This window comes from Saccoglossus kowalevskii, chromosome 15 (assembly GCF_978046115.1).
Source record: "Saccoglossus kowalevskii chromosome 15, keSacKowa6.1, whole genome shotgun sequence".
Classification (NCBI taxonomy): Eukaryota; Metazoa; Hemichordata; class Enteropneusta; family Harrimaniidae; genus Saccoglossus; species Saccoglossus kowalevskii.
The window spans coordinates 1,710,076-1,732,585 of NC_140655.1; the positions used below are offsets into that span (position 1 = coordinate 1,710,076).

Genomic DNA, 22,510 nt, shown 5'->3' on the forward strand with positions numbered 1-22,510 from the left:
GCTCCTATGAATAGGACTTAAATCCTAACTCCTGTGTGAAGACACTCGTGGTACAGTGGACAAGACAGTGCGCTGGGAACTCAAAGATCGCAAGTTCGAATCACGGATTGGACATTCCTACAAAAGACATGAAAGACGTTAAAAACATAAACAGCGGATTCAAAAACTCAAGTCAGGAAAACAGAACACAAGAATACTACCCCACATGGAAGCCAGTCGAAGAACGAACACAGTTGACAGCTGTAGGTCACGTGCAACAACAGACACGAGGAGCATGGCTGCTCTCCAAATGGGTCCCTTCTTTTGTATTGACCCCCTAAGGATTGCTAATCCCCCTTTCTAACTCTTCCCCCAAAAATAATATATCGCCCCTTTTAAAATGTATTGACCCACAAATTAATGAATATTCATGAGCACACGTCATGAATAAATTAGCATAATTTAAAAAAAAATTGCATAAAGTGTAGGTACTCCTTCTGGAGCTCTGCCCATACATCATACATATCAGTGTGTTTCATAATCAGATCAAAGATGGCTCAATAACGGCTGTTTTTATTTTAGCCATATTACTATGACACGTGTTTTGATGTAAATAAACAATCTGTTGTATACGCCACTTGAACTCAAATTTCAAGGACACGCTCGCGACAACCCCTCCGCTTTAATATGACGAGCACAAAGAGAACTTAACGGGGACTGTGTCATTTTCAATGACTTGTTGCTCATCAGGTTTGTGTCTTGTTTTGTTAGTTCTGATGGTTAAAAGGTCACTTTTGTCACCTACACAATACTCATGTTGGTGGTGTTGTCCGGTACATAGAAGCAGGTACAGCTGGGACCTCGGCAGTTGCCTTAGTAAAAAAAAATTGATTCAAGACATGGCTAGCGAGCGACAAAATAAGTACTAATAGCTTGTGGGAAAACTAGAAGTAAGTGTCTTTCCCCTGAGAAATCGCCAGTTTTACAGCATGATACTCTGACCAGCCGCAACATTATCACATATTCTTTTGAAATTAAAGGATGTACGTAAGTCAGTACTCAGTCTGACGTATAATGTCGAAATGATAGGCCCAGGATTCACACCTCACGTCGTCTCGTCTGCCACTTTACAGTAACCACGCACCGCTACTGAAACCGCTTCTATGAGAGCGCAGTCTTCACTTCACGGTCATGTTTTTTTAACCACAGTAAAAACAAAACAAAAAATCCACCCGACTTTTAAACAAACAATGTTGCAAGAGAAAGTTTAGAACATAACTGGGACGACTGTGTCGAAACAATCCAGCAGGTGATTTTATTTGGGTCAACCAAAAAAAGAAGAAGATATTTTGACGTGCTGCGTGACTGTGTAAACAAAACCATGTCCAATAAAAATGACGCTTTCACGCTACACATTGGCGACTTTGTATCGACTTACTGGAAATGCCGAAGACGATACAATTTGCAAGTCGGCATGAATTAATTTTTTAACCCGTTAAAATTAATAATCCACTTGACTTTTAAACAAACAACTCTGCAGGACAATGTTTTGAACATTATTGAAACGACTGTGTTGAAACAATCCAGCAGATAATTTTATTTGGATCAACCGAAAAAAAGATATTTTGACGTGCTGCATGGCTGTGTAAACAAAACTATGTCCAATAATAATGACGCTTTCACGTAACACAACTTTGTATCGACTTTGTATCGACTTGCTTGAAATTCCAAAGATGATAAGATTCAAGTGTCGGCCTGAATTTTGGTGTCCCTAAACCATGGAGCTTTGTTTCGTCAGTGATTGCTAGCAATGACTTAAAGTATTTGTTCGTTGTCGATATTTTTGGCGTCGTGATGAGAATTTTTTTAGTGATTATTTACAACTGATGTACTGGGTAATTTGTAATGACAATCAACAGAGTATATTTCACACGTCTTTTGTACAACCACGGTTGACACCATGACTGCACATCTGCCGGTTGACACCATGACTGCACATCTGGCAGATATCCCGATTGCTTATACCATGGATGTAAATGCTTATACATGTATATTGTATTTACGTGATAGATGTGTGAAAATATACCTTTGTTGAGAGAGTGACGTAAAATTCGGGCGGTGTCATCACCGGGCGAACTAATTGAATACAAACAATAGACTGACTGGACAGATGGCCGAACTAAACGGATACATTATAAAATTAACCACGACGCAAAAAATAGGTAGCCGAACTATTTGAGTGGCCAAATTGATTGAGTTTTTACGGTACTATTATCCTGAAACGACAATTTAGTTGTACACATGCTAACTCACTGTCACACCCACATAAATGATACTTTGACAGTAAATAGTCAATATTGCCAAATCAATGTTGTCACTTTTGACGCGTAATATACAACTGGTTGTGATGGTACTACTACTAATACTACTGTATTGCCATCACTATTTTCAAAAAACAATGATATAGAAGACTTTCTCATGAACTTAGTGCTTACTAAAGTCCAAGTAGTAAATCGGTAATGTATAGTTTTAAAATTTGCATATGTGTGTAAAAATTCTAGAAAAATACTAGATTCTGCCGTAAAATTAGGTTATTAAACAAATTAAATAGGAACTATAGGGCGATTTTTTGGCAGTTTTTTTAAGGTGTTATTTTATTCTTGTCTGATGCCTAAAAGTTTTACCGTAGTCATTTCTCGTCTATTCAAAAGTATGGTGTTTATTGTGACTAGCGTGAATGGGTAGCTTCGTTTCGACAATGAGCTGTTATCACTGTAAACAATGCAAAATTATTCTTGAAATGCTCAGTTTATCTTTTGAAAACAACTAATTTTTTTATTTAAAAACAAATCATGCAGCCTTCTCATCAAAATCCAAGCCAAAAAATCGTACAATAACATAGGAAAATCTCTTCCGTGTTGCGTTCAATAACATTGAACATATATAAATAAGCTATGGTAATTTGAACATGTTAGCATCATCCATCGTTTTCATTGGTTAATTAGCGATTTGACCTGTCAGGTCAAAGAATACGGTCCCAGGTCAAAACATGGCAGATATTCATTTTTACAGCATTGAACGTTGAAAATGCGACCAGAATCATTCGATTATGATGAAATAAGTTAAAATTTATTTGCATTTCATAAAAATTCAATGAATTTATTTTTTGGACATTATTATAATCATTACTAGGTAATTATCAACAATTGTGAAATGCAGCATGACCGGATTGCACTACCGCGATCATTTGCTTCTAAGCAATGCAGTTGTGTTCGTTTATATCGAAACTTCTTTTAGAATATCCTTTCGTTACTAATAAACTGGAAAAAAAAATAACTGTATTTGGCACACAAGGTTCGTTAATGTGATTTTTAGCCTTCGCAGACAAAGTCTGCCGAAGGCTTATAGATTGGGTTCTGTCCGTCCGTCCGTCCGTCTTTTACCTCTTATAACTTTGATATGCTCTGTCCATTTTTTTTCCAAGTTGGTGCAAATTTTATTCTCAATGCCATACATATGCACGCCAAGTATTTTTTTGATTCGCCAAAGTTTCATTGTGTTTTTCTGTGATTTTCAACATTTTACTAGTACAAGTGCCGAAATTTGCCGGAAAAATCTGAGTTTTAACGACATCTCGCAAGAGAACTGGCATACCGTATTGCGCATGCGCCAGTCTAACCGCTGAGAAAATCGCCGTCGATTTCGTCTGAGGATATTGTATTCCGGGACTGTATCTTTCTTTGCACAAGGCTTACATAGATTAAATTCTATCTCAAAGGTAAGAAACTGTGCTTATGGTATTTATTATGAACTTTGATTTATCCTTATGTGTGTCCTGACTTAGTGAGAAACTAGCGATCGCACAGTGTCACATTTTGCCAGAAAAACAGTCCTGCTATTAGTTCAAGAACTGGTTATGAAACGTGTAAATCGAAAGTTTATCTCGTCATTAAGGAGGCTTAGGAATAACGTTTGGCATATGAAATACTGGAATAATAAAAACGTAAAAGTTTAGAACACGCTGATTGTGATTCTGTTATGTACGATTGCTATTTCCAGTGTTCATTGGCAACTGCTAGCAGATTGAAACTTGGTTTCGTGACGACATATAAGACTAGAATTATCGAGAAAACACAAGTCAAGTTCGGCCAACCGTGACTGCTTGAAAGCAATGATGAAATTGAAAAGTACTGTAATTCAATATCAATGAATCTATCATCACTTTTAAATTACCTTTGAAGTAAATATGATACCCGAGTGCGTTACTACATTCGTGACCGGGGACCTCCATGCTCCATGCGGTGTTGAAGTTTATCGGTAAATCGAACCTCTGTCAACAGAGACATATTTTCCCAATCAGCTATTTATTTCAATACTGAAGTCAGGGTGGCAATTTCAATGTTTAGCTACCATAATTTATCAGGAAAATAAATTACGGACCTCGATTGAGATGGATTTAACGCCCGCCATGTTTTTAAGGGATATGTGAAACAATATTAGGGAGGGGGTCAAATACACGTAATCCTCAATTTTAATGATGTTGACTTAATAGTCATAATTTTTTTTTTCAAAACTTCGGATATTATTTTATATATCTTTTAATACTACAATTGGTAATTAGTATGCAAATTAATATGCAAATTAGCAGCCAATCTGAGACAATGCAATCCAGTTCAAAAGAAATTTGATTACATGATCACTACCTCTGCTGATTAGTTTTTTATGCACTTCTATCTGCTTTTATATTAAATGTATTTTTTTGTATTTTTCTCAATGGTTTTTTTTTATTTCTTTTGATATATTAATTTGACAACTTTGTAGAGTGGAAACAGACTGGTGAATTAGTTCATCCTAGACTTTGGTAGAACATGTTTAAAATAGTACAGTGTGAACTGCAATTTCTTTCTGGCTGGTATAAATTTATTAAGTAGTATTTTTTCGTACTAAAAAGACTCAAATATCTTTTTTAATTAAATCTAACAGCCAATGGGAGCACATTTGCTACAACCTCTGCTTACTTTGGGCTAAATGTTTTGGTTTTTTTGGTTTTTTTCAGGTGCATAGCCAGATTTTTTTTTCTCAGAAAGCAAAGCCACTTGAACTGCATGTATTACAAAAACATACCGGTACTATTCACTGCGTGTCTGACAATTGTATAAAGTTTCGCAGGTCCTCTGTTTTTTACTTTGAGAAGTTCTGTCAACCAAAGCATAAATATGTGTTTCTCTGTACATAAAATTTCACACGATTTGTTACTATTAATGTATGATAATAAAAACTTGATATTATTTTTCTGGATTTTTGCACTATATTTGTATCATTGTCGTATGAGAAGTAATCTTGTCCTTTTTAGAGATATTGAAACTAATCCAGGGCCACAAACTAGTTTATCCAAACAGACACAACACTGACATATTTGCAGATCTGATTTGTATACTTCCTTGTCATTTTACCTGTTGTACTGGGATGGTGCTATCTGGTTTCCTTGCTGAGAATAATGCTGACCTGGATGGAGAGTGCTATAAACTTGAAAATGCCATAGAAATCACGTTTGCCAATTTATGTCCATGCAACTTTAGAATGACAACTAGCGAAGGCAGTGTCATTCATGACTTGTTTTTTTTATCTTAAATTCGATAACTAACGGGGACTGTGCCATGCATTGCTTATTATTTGATGATCATTCGTGGAACTCGAACCCACTATGTTTTTCGTATTTTGTTCTGTTTTAATAGCACGCTTGTGTACTCTGCCATGACGTTGTCGCTCGAGACAGGAGTTCCTGAGTGTTACTTAAACATTATCATTTGACTTGTTACAAATAGCAAACCTACGAGGCGGCAGTTAAAATGTTTGTTTTTTTTCGTTGTATAATTTATTTCGTGTATTTGACCTTTTTTTCTTTGTTATTTATCTTCTGTATTTGATATTGTTGATGACTCTGGTGACTGCTTTTTAACTGGATTTTTTTTTTTTCCCAGTTTTATTTTTATCGTGGTTGTTTTCGCGTTACGGACAATGGGGTTAGAACGCTCTTAAGTATGTTCAAGTATGATGCGGCACGCTTGTGTACCCTGCCACAACTACTTCAATGTTTCAGAGTTGAACAGGAAAGCCAAAACGATTGATTCGGTTCTGGTGAGTGTGTATCTAGTGGGATTGGAACCCATGGTGTTTAATGATGTCTTCCTCACCTGCACGCCATGACCCAGTTTCAACCGCACTGCCATTTTGCAACAAAGTGCGTGACCCTTACTGACTATATGATCGTTCTGTTCAACTGTTAAAGTGTCTGTGCAATGCCCACCCTCGCGTTTCTCATTTTAGATCTGTGTCCCACTGAAATAGGCAGTTATTGATTTTTTTGCGGAAAATGATTACTCGTATCCAAGTAAATTTGGGATATTTCTCGTGTTGTAGCCACGCCCACCTATCCTGAAACGGTAGACTGTTTCCGGATTTCCGACTTTCGCCGAAAGTGCGCCACCAAATGCCAAAATGTGAGAGGAAGTCATACCCCTGAACCGTAATAACACTGGTCATTCAGTATACTTTTAAACGATGTACATTTTTAATTAATTTTCAGCTTTTGATATTTCAAGTAATAATCATCACATTTCAATGACACTTGGTACATAGGTGTCACAGGACACTGCACAGGCCATGATAGTTTTTAGAGTAATATGAGTACATATTAATTACCTAATTTGCATAATTAATTAATTTTCAGCTTTTGATATTTCAAGTAGTTATCATCACATTTCAATGAAATTTGGTACATAGATGTCATAGGACACTGCACAGACCTGATAGTTTTTAAGGTAATATGAGTACATATTAATTACCTAATTTGCATAATTAATTAATTTTCAGCTCTTGATATTTCAAGTAGTAATCATCACATTTCAATGACACTTGGTACATAGTGTCACAGGACACTGCACAGGCCATGATAGTTTTTAGAGTAATATGAGTACATATTAATTACCTAATTTGCATAATTAATTAATTTTCAGCTTTTGATATTTCAAGTAGTTATCATCACATTTCAATGAAATTTGGTACATAGATGTCATAGGACACTGCACACACCTGATAGTTTTTAAGGTAATAAGAGTACATATTAATTACCTAATTTGCATAATTAATTAATTTTCAGCTTTTGATATTTCAAGTAGTAATCATCATATTTCAATGAGACTTGCTACATAGATCTTCCAGGATTATGCAGAGACCTGATTAGTTTTAATTGGATATTAATTACCTAATTTGCATAATGTTCCACTGATATATAAAGAACCACAAATTGGATTTTAATGAAACTTTTAAAGAGAACTATGCAGAAACCCAATTAGTTTTTGGTAAATATTTATGCTTATTAATCACCTAATTAATATAATTAATTAACATTGATATCTCAATTACTAATCATCACATTTGAATAAATATAATAAAATTTGGTACATAAATGCTCTAGGACAATAGACAGGCCTGATTAATTTTGGGTTAAAATTTGTTCATATTAATTCTCTAATTAGCATAATAATTCATAATTGTTTTGTTCTGTTCTGTTCATATTAATTACCTGATTTACATAATTAGTTTTCAGCTTTTCCATCAATATCTCATGTACAAGTAATTTTGAATTAATTTTTAATGTGTCTTCAATACTCTCAGCACACGAGAGTTCTTTCTAAGCTTTCTTTGATTAGATGTTGTGTTGTGGGCAGTTGCAGTGAAACGTATAGTCATAGTGTAAGTATTCACACGTTTCTAATCGATCCGAAGGTGCGACATCAGTGGAGGAAAGCCACTTAACCTCAGATTCCTTTTTTTGTAAAAACTGTCCTAGTCCATGAAAAAAACAACTAGGTTTAAAGAGAAACGCCGACAACATAAACCTGGCGCAACACTTTTGAAAGAAATAGATTCCAGACCATGATCACCGAGGCAGATTTCAGAAGAGAGATAGACATCCGGCAAGTGTTTCAAATGAGTTGACTTTTTTTGCGACCTTGATTATCGTTTTATAGAGACCATTTATTCCCTGTTAAGTAAAAGGTAGCAATAATTTTGACAGTGACACGAAAACGAAGCGTCGGACAAACAGGAAATTACACAGCCCTTACACACTGCTAATTGTTTTCATTTTCGAAGGCTAAAAGTTTCTGAATTGTTTGGTGATTGGTGTTGAATGTCGAATTCACACCTCTGTTCTTTATTTACATCCATGCTTGCAGCTTGATCTGCGTAATAATTTATGAAATAAGAATCCGGGCTTGGTCAATGTGTTTCCACCAAATAAAGTTTTAATATGATGTTATAATCATGACAATCACACCATGGATCAACGCTAACTCGAATCCACTCCGAATTTATCTGTACGTGTGTCGATCTCGATTATTTTTTAACGCACTTGCCCTCGTCGTGACCCGGCGCGTTCACCTATTTCAACAAAATTTCAATTTATTTTCATGCGGCTGTCATTTATTTAGTAACTGTGCTTTGTCATTTTTTTTAATTATTTTATAGTGATCACTATAGTCTAATGTTTAGAATGTCAAAATATGTTCTCTTTTATTTTAATTTTGAAAGTTTTACTCAGAAGATCGATGAAATAAAACAGTGTAGTGACGTGCCTAATAACCTGCTAAATAACGAGATAATTCCGACGTGAAATTCTATTTTGTCCAGCGACAGTGTACAAACGTGCACCGCTGGCGATCATGGTGACCAGCTACACCAGAACGGACATATTTGGCATCTAACCTCAACCCCATGCAACAAAAATCGATACTACCCGGTATGTGTTAATTATGGTTCATTCCTCCTGGACGAACAAGTACATAAGTGAAAATTTAGTCAAAGACGAGAAAACTGCAGAAGAAATTTGCCTTATTTACACGTATCGGCAATGCAAGCTGCCATGCGACTTCCCTTTCTGACATCACAAGGGGAATTTCTGTAAGCTAATGAGGAGCCTCGTTTTAAAATACACAAAAATAAAGTTGCCGTAGATTGAGTTTAAAACACATTTTTTCACTTAAAAAAAAATAATTCATGCTTAGAAACATAAAAATTAATAATATTTATGTATCAATGGATAATTTTAGGCGTGAAAACAGCCATTTCACAGGTACTTTAAGCTAGGATTTATTACTGTTATTATCATTATATTGTCACGTGATTTGTTCCACCTTTTGTGTAATGTCTTAAGTATCTTTATTGTAATTTGTATATACCAATTCGTATATACCCAGCAAACGACCCCGATTGAAGGTCATGTATTTTGTGGCGTCACCAATTCGTGTGTAGGTACGGCTTCTTGAACTGTGCGTTAATGTTAGCCAGCGCTGATCTGATCAACATATTTAATAACCTGGAAGTTCTGGAAGTTGATTGTAACAAATGATAATAGAAAACTGAGAATGTATACATGTATAAAGTTTAATGACTCATACACTTTTGAACCATATTTGCTCTTATGTAATCTGAAACATAAAATCATAATGACTCTTTTCAGAATAAGCAGTCATGTATTAGAAATAGAGAAGGGTAGACATACCCAATCCAAAATACCTTTAGAAGACAGGATCTGTAAGCAATATTCCCAGATGAAAATTAAAATTGAACATTTATTCATGGAATGTCTTAGATATCAAACAGAGACAAAAGTTATTTAATAATATTATTTAATATAATATTCCAGAAGAATTAAAAAGTGATGTACAGATATTTGAATATATTACGAGTTCAAGAGAAGACATAGTAATAAGACAAGTTGGTGAATACTTTTACTAAATGTTTGAAATTAGAAATAACAATAACTGACATTTTACTTTAGTTTTATATGTATTGTACTTTATTACTAACATTTTATTGCTGTCAACCAATTGAAACTATTTCTAAGAATGCAATGTATTTCATTATTATTATTATTATTATCTGAAGCACTCTGCTATTTGCTTGACGACAACACTGTATATTTATAATATTAGTTACAATATGTTTGGCATATACCGTACTTGACCACGTCCATGCCCAGGCAAGCGCCCACCCCTACTTTTGCGCAATTTTTATATTCGGGGTCACATTCAGCAAAGCGTCCACCCCTTCAAAATGCAACTAATTTAAAACTTGGTCTTGCCTAACGAATCTTGGTAATCGTTTTTATATGATATAGCGTGGATATCGACCGCTGTGAATACATGTATGTTGTGAATGCGTAGACCACGCGTAAACTACGCTTTGACAATGACCTGTTAATACAAGTAAAATGCGGTAAATATTTCATGCCATATTCAGTTTACCTCTCAAAAATAGCTAGTTACCAGTTTATTTGAAAAACCATGTCGTTTATTCGCTGAAATCAATTCCAATAGATCGTACTTCGACATCGATAATTCACTTCCGCATTGCGTTACCAGAAAGTCTTCAGGAATTTCCGAAGAATTGCGTCAGTACACAGCATTCTGATTGGTTAATAACCAAATTGACCCATTAGGTCCAAGGACGCTGCTGCCAGTCAAATCTGCAAATGCATCATGGCGAAAGTGATTTTCATCAAGAGTTTGCGTATGATCCAACACCTTCGTCAGTGGAGATAATGATGAGAATTTTGACTTTTACTGTGTTCCAACAGACTCTAATGTTTTTAATTTCGTAAATTCTTGTGGTACGTAATTAATATTGTAATAAAATGTGCATATTTTTTGTGGTCATTTCTGTTTCTTCATTGTAAAAATCAATGACGACGCAACTAATTACGTAATTTGATTTTCCCCAACGACGTAATTACCCCCCTCAATCTGTCACATGATGAATCAAAATTTTCATTTCCATTCTTTTTCGAGGGGGGTGCTCGGGTGAGCGCCCACCCCTAAAAAATCATGATTTTCTGAGTTGAGGCCCCTGGGCGCTAACGCTGTCCAGTACGATCTATTTGCATATTTTTAGTCCCAAGGAGAATTGTAGAGGTGTATTATTATTATTAATAATTGGTACTTGCTAAGTAGACTCATCTGACTAAAGCTTGAATGCATACCTGTATGCTATTTAATGTATGCATACCCAACACAATAGCTTTAAAAGGTCACGCCAGGTTGCCGTGGAATATGCCATCTCTGGTGACTGTTTAGTCCCCGAAAACAGGGACGTATGTTGATGTTTTGTGTGTGCGTGCGTGCGTGCGTGCGTGCGTGCCTGTATCTAAGGCATGCCTGGACCAATCACAATCAAACTTCACACATACATGTACATCATACATGATATTATACATATGCACATCAATTTGTTTCACGATCTGATTCAAGATAGCCGAATGGTGGCCATTTTTGTACTGAAAAATCATCAAAATTAAGCATTTCTCGGCTGTTTACAGATGGATTTTGTTTGATCTTGATATACCGGTACATCATTTTATTTTTCAGATCCAATTTAAAATGGCCGAATTGTGGCCATTTTGTTTCAATAAATGCAGTTCTAGTGCCATATCTCTGCCATGCTTCGACTGTTTATGATAAAATATTATATATTCATTATACATTATGACATAGATATATTTGACTATCTGATTCAAAATGGCCAAATGGCAGACATTTTTGTGCTAAAAAATCATTAAAAAATCAAGCATTTCTGGCATTCCAGAACTGGATCTTGGCGTTTATAGATGGATTTTGTTCAAACTTGGTACATACATTTGAGATTATGGGTTCCTGATGCACATCATTTTATTTTTCAGAACAGATTCAAAACTGGCGGTGGCCATTTTGTTTAAATGAATGCACTGTAGAGCCATATCTCTGATATGCCTTGACTGATTATGTTCAAATTTTATGTTTGTTTTATATCATGTTTTAGATATATAGTTGTATTCAAAATGGCCGACTGGTGGTCATTTTGTTTTAGTTATGCTGTTCCAGAGCAATATTTCTCATCATCATAATCAAGCATCATCTTCTGGATCCCTACTTCTGACATGTTTATGTTCTAACTATATTACTATAAACAATATGTATATATATGTAATTGTATAATATTATCTTGACTTTGCTTTCATGCAGCAGTCAGACACTTGCCCAATTTTCCTGTTTTCAGATCTCTTATATGTAGGAATATTCTGCCATTATCAGAAAAAAATTCATGGAAGTCTTCCAGGTTTGCATGGTATTATTGGTTAGCCTATTGGGTTTAGTAGATACTTAGAGCCATACAAAACAGCGTGAATAGAAATAAATACATGTCATATTTCTCAATTTGTGAAGAGCTCCAATAATTTTTATTTGAAAATAAAGTACTAATTTATAATATTTTCTAAATTTCCAGTATTCCGGTTTGGCTACTTATTTTGTATACACTACAATATGCAATATAATTTACATGTTAGCAGATACAAATTAGAATGGTCATGCATATCATATTTTAGTAAATAAAACTGAAATCAAGTCATAGCATTGCCATCATTTTTTTACTCTAGGTCTTTTGAAGCTTCAGAGTGTTTGTACTCACAACAATGCCAGCGTTGTTAGAGAGGCCTAAAATGACTGAAGCTATGGCTGCGGCCTTGAAACATCATATTTTGAAAGAAAGAGAACGTAAGCGTCAAGGTGAGTTCCAATTTTGTTTTGAGTATGTTTTTTTGCAGTAATAATAAAGCAGGTCAATTTTGAATAAAATGTCTTTTTATCATTGTTAACAATCTTCTTATGACCATTGAGGGCATTCTGATTAAAATATGCTCCTAGTTTTGGCTTTTTCTCATTTTTAGCTCCGCTGTCGACTTTGTCGAGCGGAGCTTATCATATGAGTGATCGTCCGGCGGCGTCTTGCGTCAGTCGTCGTCCAGCGTCTGTCGTCCATGTCAATGTTTTACTTTTTCGACTTCTTCTTGAAAACAACAAGCCTGAATGTTTTGATACTTGGTATATATGTACCTTGGGTAGACCTCTCTTAGATTTGTTCATTTCATGATGATATCTTCAATTCTCTAATTTTGGTGAATATTTTTGTCATTTTTGGTAAAAAGTGATATTTTCAACTTGTTAAAAACTGCAAGTCCAATTGCTTTGATATTACATATATAGGTACTACATTGTACATGTGGATCTCTCTCAGATTTATTCATTTTGTAATGATATCTTCAATTCTCTAATTTTGGTGAATATTTTTGTCATTTTTGGTAAAAAGTGATATTTTCAACTTGTTAAAAACCGCAAGTCCAATTGCTTTGATATTACATATATAGATACTACATGTGGACCTCTCTCAGATTTGTTCATTTTGTAATGATATCTTTAATTCTCTAATTTTGGTGAATACTTTTGTCATTTTTGGTAAAAAGTGATATTTTTGACTTCTTGTAAAAAATCACAAGTCCAATTGCTTTGATATTACATATATAGGTACTACATGTGGACCACTCTCAAATTTGTTTATTTCATGATATTTTAAATTCTCTAATTTTGATGAATATTTTTATCATTTTTGGTAAAAAGTGATATTTTCTTCTTGTTAAAAACCACAATCATTTATGGTGAAAAATGATATTTTTGAATTCTTGTTGAAAACAGCAAGTCCCATTGCTTTGATACTATACCTATTGTTCATTTTCTAATGATATCTTCTGTTCTTTAATTGAAATGTGCATTGCTAACAGCGGAGCTATCTCAGCCGAGAGGCTGCTTGTTTTCATTTAATATTTTATTTTATTTTGATCTATTATTTTTTTGTTGATAGTTTTTTATAATTTTGGTAATTGCGAATGTCAATACAAGGATCTGACCCAATTTCTAGATACTGTAAAACGTGTTTAAATAGCTACATGTGTACATGCCATTATAGCGAATTTAACTCCATCCATGCATGAATTAACTGAATCTTAATTTAGCTAAAGTGTCAACAATCTCATTGTGAGGATATACTTATTTTAAATCTTGAATTAGCGAAATTATAGATTAGCTAAATTAGCTAAAATAACATGCTAGCTAAAAAGACACGTTTTACAGTAAATCCCGTTCAAATCTTGTATAACCTAACCTTTCTTGCAGTCATAGCTAGCCTTTTATATTGGCCGATGACGTACTCAGTGAAGAAAATAATTAACAAACAATTGTATTGTGTAGCATGGGTTTCATTTTGAAGACAATCATCTCAATCATGATTGACACAAAAATACAAATACAAATTTTTAATTTCTTCAGCATAAAGAATTTATTTGAATGCAACTATTGCATACTTGATTTGCAGTAACATTTAGATTGATTTCAGTATTATTACTGTCACTGCACCTCAAATTGTTAAAGTGTGAGAAGCGCACACTTTTCGCAGTTTAACAAGACTTCATGTTCTCATGGATGTTGGTGATAATTTGTTTCTTCCATGCATTTTCTCATAAATTTTTGTCGACCCTTGATAATTCTCACAAATTATCAATGGGAATTTGGATTCTCATCATTGAACTGTTTTATTTTGAAATTCCACACCACCACCACGTCGAAAAATACCAGTGGCGAAGAAAATATTGAGTGTAGATGAAGTGCGAGAAAGTATCTCAGTGTAGCAATACATCAATTCATGTACAGCTCAATAAATTAATTTGCATAAACCATCACTGGTAATAGAAATTTTTTATTTACATAAGAGATTCCACAGCATTTTATAATTTTTGTCATTACATTGAATATTTTTTTCATTTCCAACAAATGTGTACACTTCCTGATGCATCTTCGCCAGCCAAGGTTTGTTTATTCAGTCATCGCTTCAATTTTACACTAAACACTGAGCATAATTATCTAGAATGGAAGCAAAAAATAAGTAAATCATAATAATAAGAACACTGTAAACAACTATAGTAAATAATGCAATCTGATTTTAAATTGTATAACGGTCACCGACACAAGGCGTCCACGCATTGGAGTATTGGAACAAAAAATATTTCCTGATCAATTGCGATGTGTTCCAAATAAAAAATATTTTATTCCAGTCCAAATCAGCTCAATTACTTTAATAAAGAGTTATTGTATATTATGTTGATGAATATTTACAGCTACGGCTTCAATACTGTAGACAATTTTGGCCCTATCATCAACAAAACATCACCCGTCTCCAGGGCAAGTGACTGGAAAAAGATACTGGTGTTTGGTGGAAAAAAGTCGTCACTCCCGGAATAACTACGTAAAATAATGAACTAAACTGGAACTATTTAAGCCACAATGTATGACACAACACATAAATATTTGATAACAGAAATTTATTTGGCTAAACTGAGGGGCTCGCTGCTGAGATTTTTCGTACATACATGTAGATTAGAACCAGATACCCAGCGAGCCCCCAATCATGAAAGAAATTACTACTGTATCTACTGACCAACATACATATTATAATGTAGCAAAAGCGGAATTATGCAAATGTTGTGCCCATAAATACTGTTTAATGTAAACATTGAACATCCATATAAACATAAAAATCATAGATTACTTTCATTGCATTACTGAAAAGCCGTGTTTTTCCTGATCGTTTTCATGGCTAACATCGATATAGTCCGCCATTTTATTTGAGTGTGTTTGTGACCTGACTCTGACCAGTGATGTCATAAGGTGCACTATAGAAAGTCTGTGATTCATTGACTAAACCAGTCGGACGAGGTCTCGTTGAAACCTCGTTACATATGCATTGGTTCAGATGTATGTGGTGATTGTTAAAAATATATCGAATCACAAGTACATAACAAAAAACATAAAAAATACAAAATAATTAAAAAAAATAGTAAAAATAAAATAAATATATAAAATAAAATACACGCCGTACAATACATCAGATTTTAATCAGATTGCATTGAGGGCAGTGTTCTCAGGCCTTTTAATTTTAAGCACTGCAGTTTTTTGCATGCTTTGCCATAGAAATGCCATGCTTAAACTTTTAAGAAGGGGGGATATTGATGTGTTAAATATTTCTTTTGTAATAAAATACATTGAAACCAGATAGTATTGATATGAAGATTATCCTTTAGTATTTTCTGTTATAATAAAGGTTATAAATACTGTCTTCACACTCATGTACAAATGTATGGAATAACGTTATGCGAATCAAACCCTACACTGTCTTCACACTCATGTACAAATGTAAATTTTCCTAATTCATCTTCAGACTTTCAGTAAATTTTGAGAAACAAATATTAATTTACTATATTCACTAATAAGAGCTTAAAGTGTCCGTGAAGTACTTGCTACCCTGATGTCCAAAATCACTTATTGGTACAAATGTATGTGATTATTATCATAATTTATATATCTCTGCACAAAATGAATATTTAAAAAAAAGTCATTTATGGAAGTTCAGATCCATTTCTTGTATGATAATTTCTCCACCTGTTATCATAGCTTGCAATGATGTATTTTTATTTTTCTCTATGTTTGATACATATAATTTAATCAACATGGAAATCATCTATGGCAAGCGAAATAGAAGAAGAAAAAAGTGTGTCATACAATAAAATGTCTGATTTATGTTACACAGTATGAATTGTCTGATTACAATAACTCAGTAATCACGGTACTTCCATGCTGGTACTCACATGCATTTGACTTTGCAAAGATTCCGCTAAATTAATTTACCCACGACATAAATGCAACTAAAGATGTGTGGCAGTAATACTAATAACAATTATTGAATTTGCTTTGAAGCTTTGATCGTAACCTGTTAAAATGACAACATGTATAAGATTGATAGATTTTCTGCGAGCACAGCTGTTATTGCTACCATATTTGGAAGCATTGAATGACATGATATGTGAATGCTTGTTAGTCCCCGTTTTGACCCTTGTGCGTCTGTGTTTCCGTCCGTGTGTGCGTGCGTGTGCTCGGCCCTGTATCTTAGAAATGCCTGGACCAATCACAATCAAACTTCACACATACATCATACATGATATTATACATATGACATCAATTTGTTTTACGATCTGATTCAAGATGGCCAAATGGCAGCCATTTTGTGCTAAAAAATCATCAAAATCAAGCATTTCTTGGCTGTTTACAGATGGATTTTGTTCAAACTCAATATATACATTAGACATCATAAGACCTTGATGCAAAAATTTTATTTTTCAGATCAGATTCAAAATGGCTGACTGGCGGCCATTTTGTTTTAATAATTGGGCTTCCAGATGATTGGACTGATTATGTTCAAATTTTATATATTCGTTATACATCATGTTATAGATACATGTATTCAAAATGGCTGATTCTATTTTAATTAATGCTGTTCCAGAGCAATATCTCTCAATATGGACAAGTACTTGTTTGACGATCAGATACAAATGTCAATCATTTTAATGTTAAACAATCATCATAATCATATTCCTGACATGGTTATATTCCAGCTATATTACTATATATATTACTTAAATTTGATAACTAATGGGGACTGTGCCATGCATGGCTTGTTTTTCATTGGTCAATCGCTTGACAATGAAACATAGTAGATGGAAGTGCATACTCTATTTTTGTTTTCAATTTCTCTCGCTAATGCCACTTACATGTAAGCCAAAAAATGTAATTGTGTCAGTAAAAATAGGATATTTAATATGTCATTCAACAGAAGAGGAAGAAGCTGATAAAGCCATAGAAAGAAAAAAAGAGGAGAGAGAAAGACAGAGAAAGAAAGCTGAAGCCGAATCTTTGAATCTAGAAGAAACTAAAGAACAGGTAACCAAGGTTATATAGGCAGACAAGTTGATATTCAAACAAAATAATTGGAAAAAATAAATCAGAATAAAAAGGAGGAACAGAATAGTGAATAATTTTCAAAACAATTGACAAGTGATCGTTTGCTGAGAATTCAACAGTATCTATAAATGCCAAAAGAACTGCTTGAATTTGATATTTCTGTCTGACCATGAGTGCACTATGGCCTAGCAAGTTGGGCATTCAATCTTGGTGATAAAAAACTTTTTGATTGATAAACTTCATATACAAATATGATATATCAACTATTTATCAATAAAATAAAATTACTGAACTAAATTTCAACTATCGTCTACACTGCATTGAATACAAAATTGTGACAAAAAGGCTGAAACTTTTTCTGCCCTCTTACAACAACATTGTGAAATTGCTTTGTTTTGTTGTTTGTTCAAGGGCGACACATATTACAAATTAGGTTTGGAACACTGAATGTTGACAATTTATTATTTATTTTATTTCAATCCCTAATTCCTGTCCTTAAACCTGAGCCACTTGATCCATAATTATCAAAGAATAACTTACCATGATGTCATAGTTTGTTTACATGTGCACAACAAAATGTGTGGCCATCATTGTATTCTCTTGTTTACTATTTCATTGATTTGGACTTCTCAGGGCATTTCCATGCTTAGACAATCTGAGTGAAGGTTTTTTTAAATTAATAAGGCATTGTGACGTGTGTTCATCAAAAAGTATTTGGTATGTACCGTAAAATCTGTATTAGAAGCCGCATCCCTAATAGAAGTCGCACCCATTCTTTTATTTGAGAACCAAAAATTCATTATTTCTCGTATGTGTAGATGCTCTAATAGAAGCCGCATCCCCTCTGTTGCATTGCATCATTTTAATAGAAGCTACGGTTTCTAATACAGATTTTACAGTGTATTTCGCAAAATTTTGCCACATGTTGTTACATGAGCTCATTAAAGTATAGCAAACCACATGAGGACACTGCATCAGAGGCAAAAGCCGCTAGCAACATCACTCTAGGTTTTGTTTATGTATAACTGTGAAATAAGGGAGTGCGCATGCGTGAGTAGTAGAAACATCGGTACCGATCTGCTCCACCAAAATAAGGAAAAATTCTATCGAAAACCTCATCAACCAGAAAAATTTAATACACCATGGCAAGTAATAAGACCAGCTACAAGAACAAAGATAGAAGAGTAGACTAAATGATATCAGGATCGACCAGAAATACAAAGCGAACAACACCGGACCGAAGGGGAGGAACAAGATGGCGGTACGAAAAACGGTAATAGCCAGCAAGATCTTAAAACACTCGTGAACCTGCCTACAGAACAAAAAATAACGATAATCTTCGAAATAAAGTCTGATGTCGAGAAGATCGCACCATTAACTAAGAAAATAGAAGAGATGGAAGGAAGAGTGAAAGATATAGAAACATCGCTCGAAAATGTCCACGAGAAAATGGAAGAAATTACGAAAGACACAGCCACCAAACATGAATTGACTGAATTAGAAGAAAAACTACGAGAAGCCGAAAAAGAAATAGAGAGACTAAAATGGAAACAAGACGATCAAGAAATTAGAGGAAGACGGATGAATATTAATTTCAGAAACATACCAGAGCGGTCAGAACAAGGAAACAAGGGATGTATAGAATTTATACGATCATTTATGGAACAACACATGGGGTTAGAATCAGTAAAGAACATAGCGCTACAGAGGGCACACAGAGACCCGCCATTTTTGAACCCGTCGAAAGGTAAAACAACTAACCACAGACCAATAAAAGTGGCATTTGTAAATGCAGGCGAGACCAGAAACATACTTATGTCGGCACCACGCATTCTGAGAAATCACCCATATAAAGGTAATCATATATTTATCACTGATGACGTCAGCTTAACAGTGCAAGCCGAACGAAGACGCCTACTCGAGTACAAGAAGCAGTTGAAGGCTGAACAACCCCAAAAACAATGTTTTGTGGCTTGGCGTGTACCCGCTACATTAATGGTCGAAGGGGACGACGACAAGATGAAGCAGATGACAGTTAAGGACATTAAATGAGTAATATTACATTAAATGGAACTAAAATTGATTTGAGCATTGATAAGGTTTACATGTGAGTAAGGGAAGAGTAGGAAATCAAACGGGCGGTGCACCGTGGTCATTACCGCGGTGTATCGCAGAACGCTGGGGAGAGCCGCGGACTGCTTATAATTTGGGGTCTCTACCGCTGTACCGGTCTCTACCGCGGTCCTCGGTAATGTGTGAAATACGTACTTAACAGTTTCTTTGTGATTCCACGAGTCAATGTTTTAAAATCCGATGCTGTAAATGAATACGATATGTGCGCTTGTTTAGTATTTAGTACATGTATTTAGCGTCAATTTCCAAAGTGATGCAATACAATTTTTCATGGTACATGTAGGTATACCTTTATTACACTGGAATAAAGTTTACAATTGAAAAGAGGACAATTTACAAAGTGTCAGCGTATCCAAGCCGTATCCTGGTTCTTGATTGATTTGGCAGTATCATGTTCACCATTTGTGTCACACTCCAGAAAAAATGGCCAGCAAACGAGAAACGGGCGAACTAATCAAAACAGGTCAGGTTGTCTGCATTGCACTGACAATGACATGATTATTTTCTGTTTCGTTTCATAAATCTTGCATTGCGCATGTATTCTTGGTTGACAGAATCTTTTTTAAACAAAACGTTATTTTTCTGTTACATGTTCATGTTCCATGGTACTCGTGAGTGTGAAAGGCATTTTGAATGAATAATTATTGAGTTTATGATACCGTACGATAACGCTAGCTGGCTCGATTAGAATTTCATTGCGTGTGAACCGCTGAGGTCATTGCCAGTTACTGTGCCAACCGCACGTTGTTCAAAAGCACCTGACGTTGTTTTTGTTTTTTTCTTGCGATCGAATACTCTGCGTTCAAAGTACGCTGCCCCGATTTTGAAATTACAGTAAATTGTAACACATGGATTTTATTTACATGAAATTTAGTTTATTTCAAAATATAGATGTCAAACCATAATTATTATTATTTGAAATGTTGTTTCTTGACTTGACTTTTCTGGCTTTAATGTTTTGTGTGTGCGTGTTTGTTTACAATATCATTATCAACAACAGTTATTCAGTGGCCCCGTCTCTGAGGCAGTAAGTCGCAGTTTCGACTAAGTCACGTAGTTCGATGGCTCCGGACGATTGTATTGTGTTTTGCCGTCAGTTTTAAAGTAGAAAAACTAAGTCTGGTATTATCGCGTATTTAATTGCCCGCTCAATCAGTTGGAGGTGACAACTTAACACCTACAGACCGTCAATTACTGAAATAGAAAGGGTGATAGCAGCCTGACTCGAGGTGTCGACAGGGGTATAAAAAATAAGTTTGCGTAATTATTGCAAAAGCAACGCATTATCAAGTCGACAAAGTTGAAATATTCACAGCCAGTACGTAAACAATGAAAAACAAGTTTGCGCAATTATTACGAAGCCAACGCATTATCAAGTCGGCAAAGTTGAAATATTCACAGCCAGTACGTAAACAATGGAAAATAAGTTTGCGTAATTATTACGAAGGCAACGCAGAGCCAGTAAAAATTTGCGTAATGGGATGTGTATAATAAAAAGGTCAACGCGCGGAGGTAACGACCCGCTTGTTCAGCACGTGACTTGGGGTTAAACTTGGGCCAAGGTTTATTAGATTAGTCAGTTTCGCCAAGAAGTGCGCTATTTTTTTCACTGATCACCCAGTTGTTGTAGTATATATTGTAGAACCAAGTGTGTGACACTCTCTCTTCGACTTCGGCTTGCTTTTCCTACTTAGTGCATGGTCTCGAGGTAACGTAAACTGCGGCCTCTCATCGAGTGTTTTACACTTGGAATTTATACTTCGCCCGATTATATTGGTATACGCGAAACATTAATCTTTTAATATAAATCCTGAGACTATACATGATGTAAATTCAAAATAATGTGATATTATTTTACATTATGTGGGGTCTACATTATTCTGGGTTGCTTTGCGATGTTATACCAAGACTCGTGAAAATAAAAAAGTGTTCTTCTGCGAACTAATAGAGACGATTTTCCCAATCTTCTGGTACCACTCGATTTTTATTATTTGAACTTGGCGGCAAGTAACCTTTAGTTTCCCAGTCTATTGTGTCCATTCATAGTCTTAATAATAGGGTGTAAATTGCCATGCGAGCCTACCGCACACGACCGCGGTAAACCGGGGTCATGGAATCTATGCATAAATTTGCATAAAATGCGGCCGACCGGCGAGCACCCACCACCACCGCGGTAATGACCGCGGTAAACCGCGAGTTTGATTTCCTACTCTTCCCTAACTGTCATTTTGAGGCCGGAGGTAAGATAGGTGTTTTTTTTAAGTAATTTGTTTCTACCGACATGGTAACACCTGCACTCCACCTTTTGGTTAACTCAATCTCTTGTTATGTATTTAGGTATGGATTATTTGTTTTAGCTTTTATATGTTTTTATTTAAGTTATGTTGTTGTTATACTTCAAGAATGGGCAAAATATTTCAACTTGACACCTGATTATATGTATAATTATGTGATTGATGGAACTTAGTATTTTAACCTTCAATGCCAGGGGGTTGCGGGATTACAAGAAAAGGAAAAAGATTTCAATCTGGCTGAACAAGAAAAAAGCTAACCTAATTTTATTACAAGAAACACATAGCACCCCATCAGATGAACAGTTTTGGTCATTACAATTCAAAGGCCAGTGCTGGTTTGCCCATGGTACAGGGGGGTGATGGTGATAGCTAAAGATTTGAATT

The 22,510-nt window shown here is 34.9% G+C and overlaps 1 protein-coding gene across 5 annotated transcripts in view; it reads left to right on the forward strand.

Annotated features, from left to right (window-relative positions):
• The window catches only part of LOC102804909 (uncharacterized), a 52,606-nt gene that overhangs the window by 4,668 nt on the left and 25,428 nt on the right, over positions 1–22,510 (forward strand). For 4 of the 5 annotated variants that reach the window (XM_085508606.1, XM_085508601.1, XM_085508602.1 and 1 more), the window contains exons 2-3: positions 12,455–12,584; positions 17,572–17,678. In XM_085508606.1, coding sequence (XP_085364732.1) covers positions 12,491–12,584; positions 17,572–17,678 — 201 coding nt within the window. In that variant the 5' untranslated portion in view covers positions 12,455–12,490. The remainder of the gene's footprint in view (positions 1–12,454; positions 12,585–17,571; positions 17,679–22,510) is intronic. The other variant, XM_085508605.1, reaches the window with a different exon arrangement.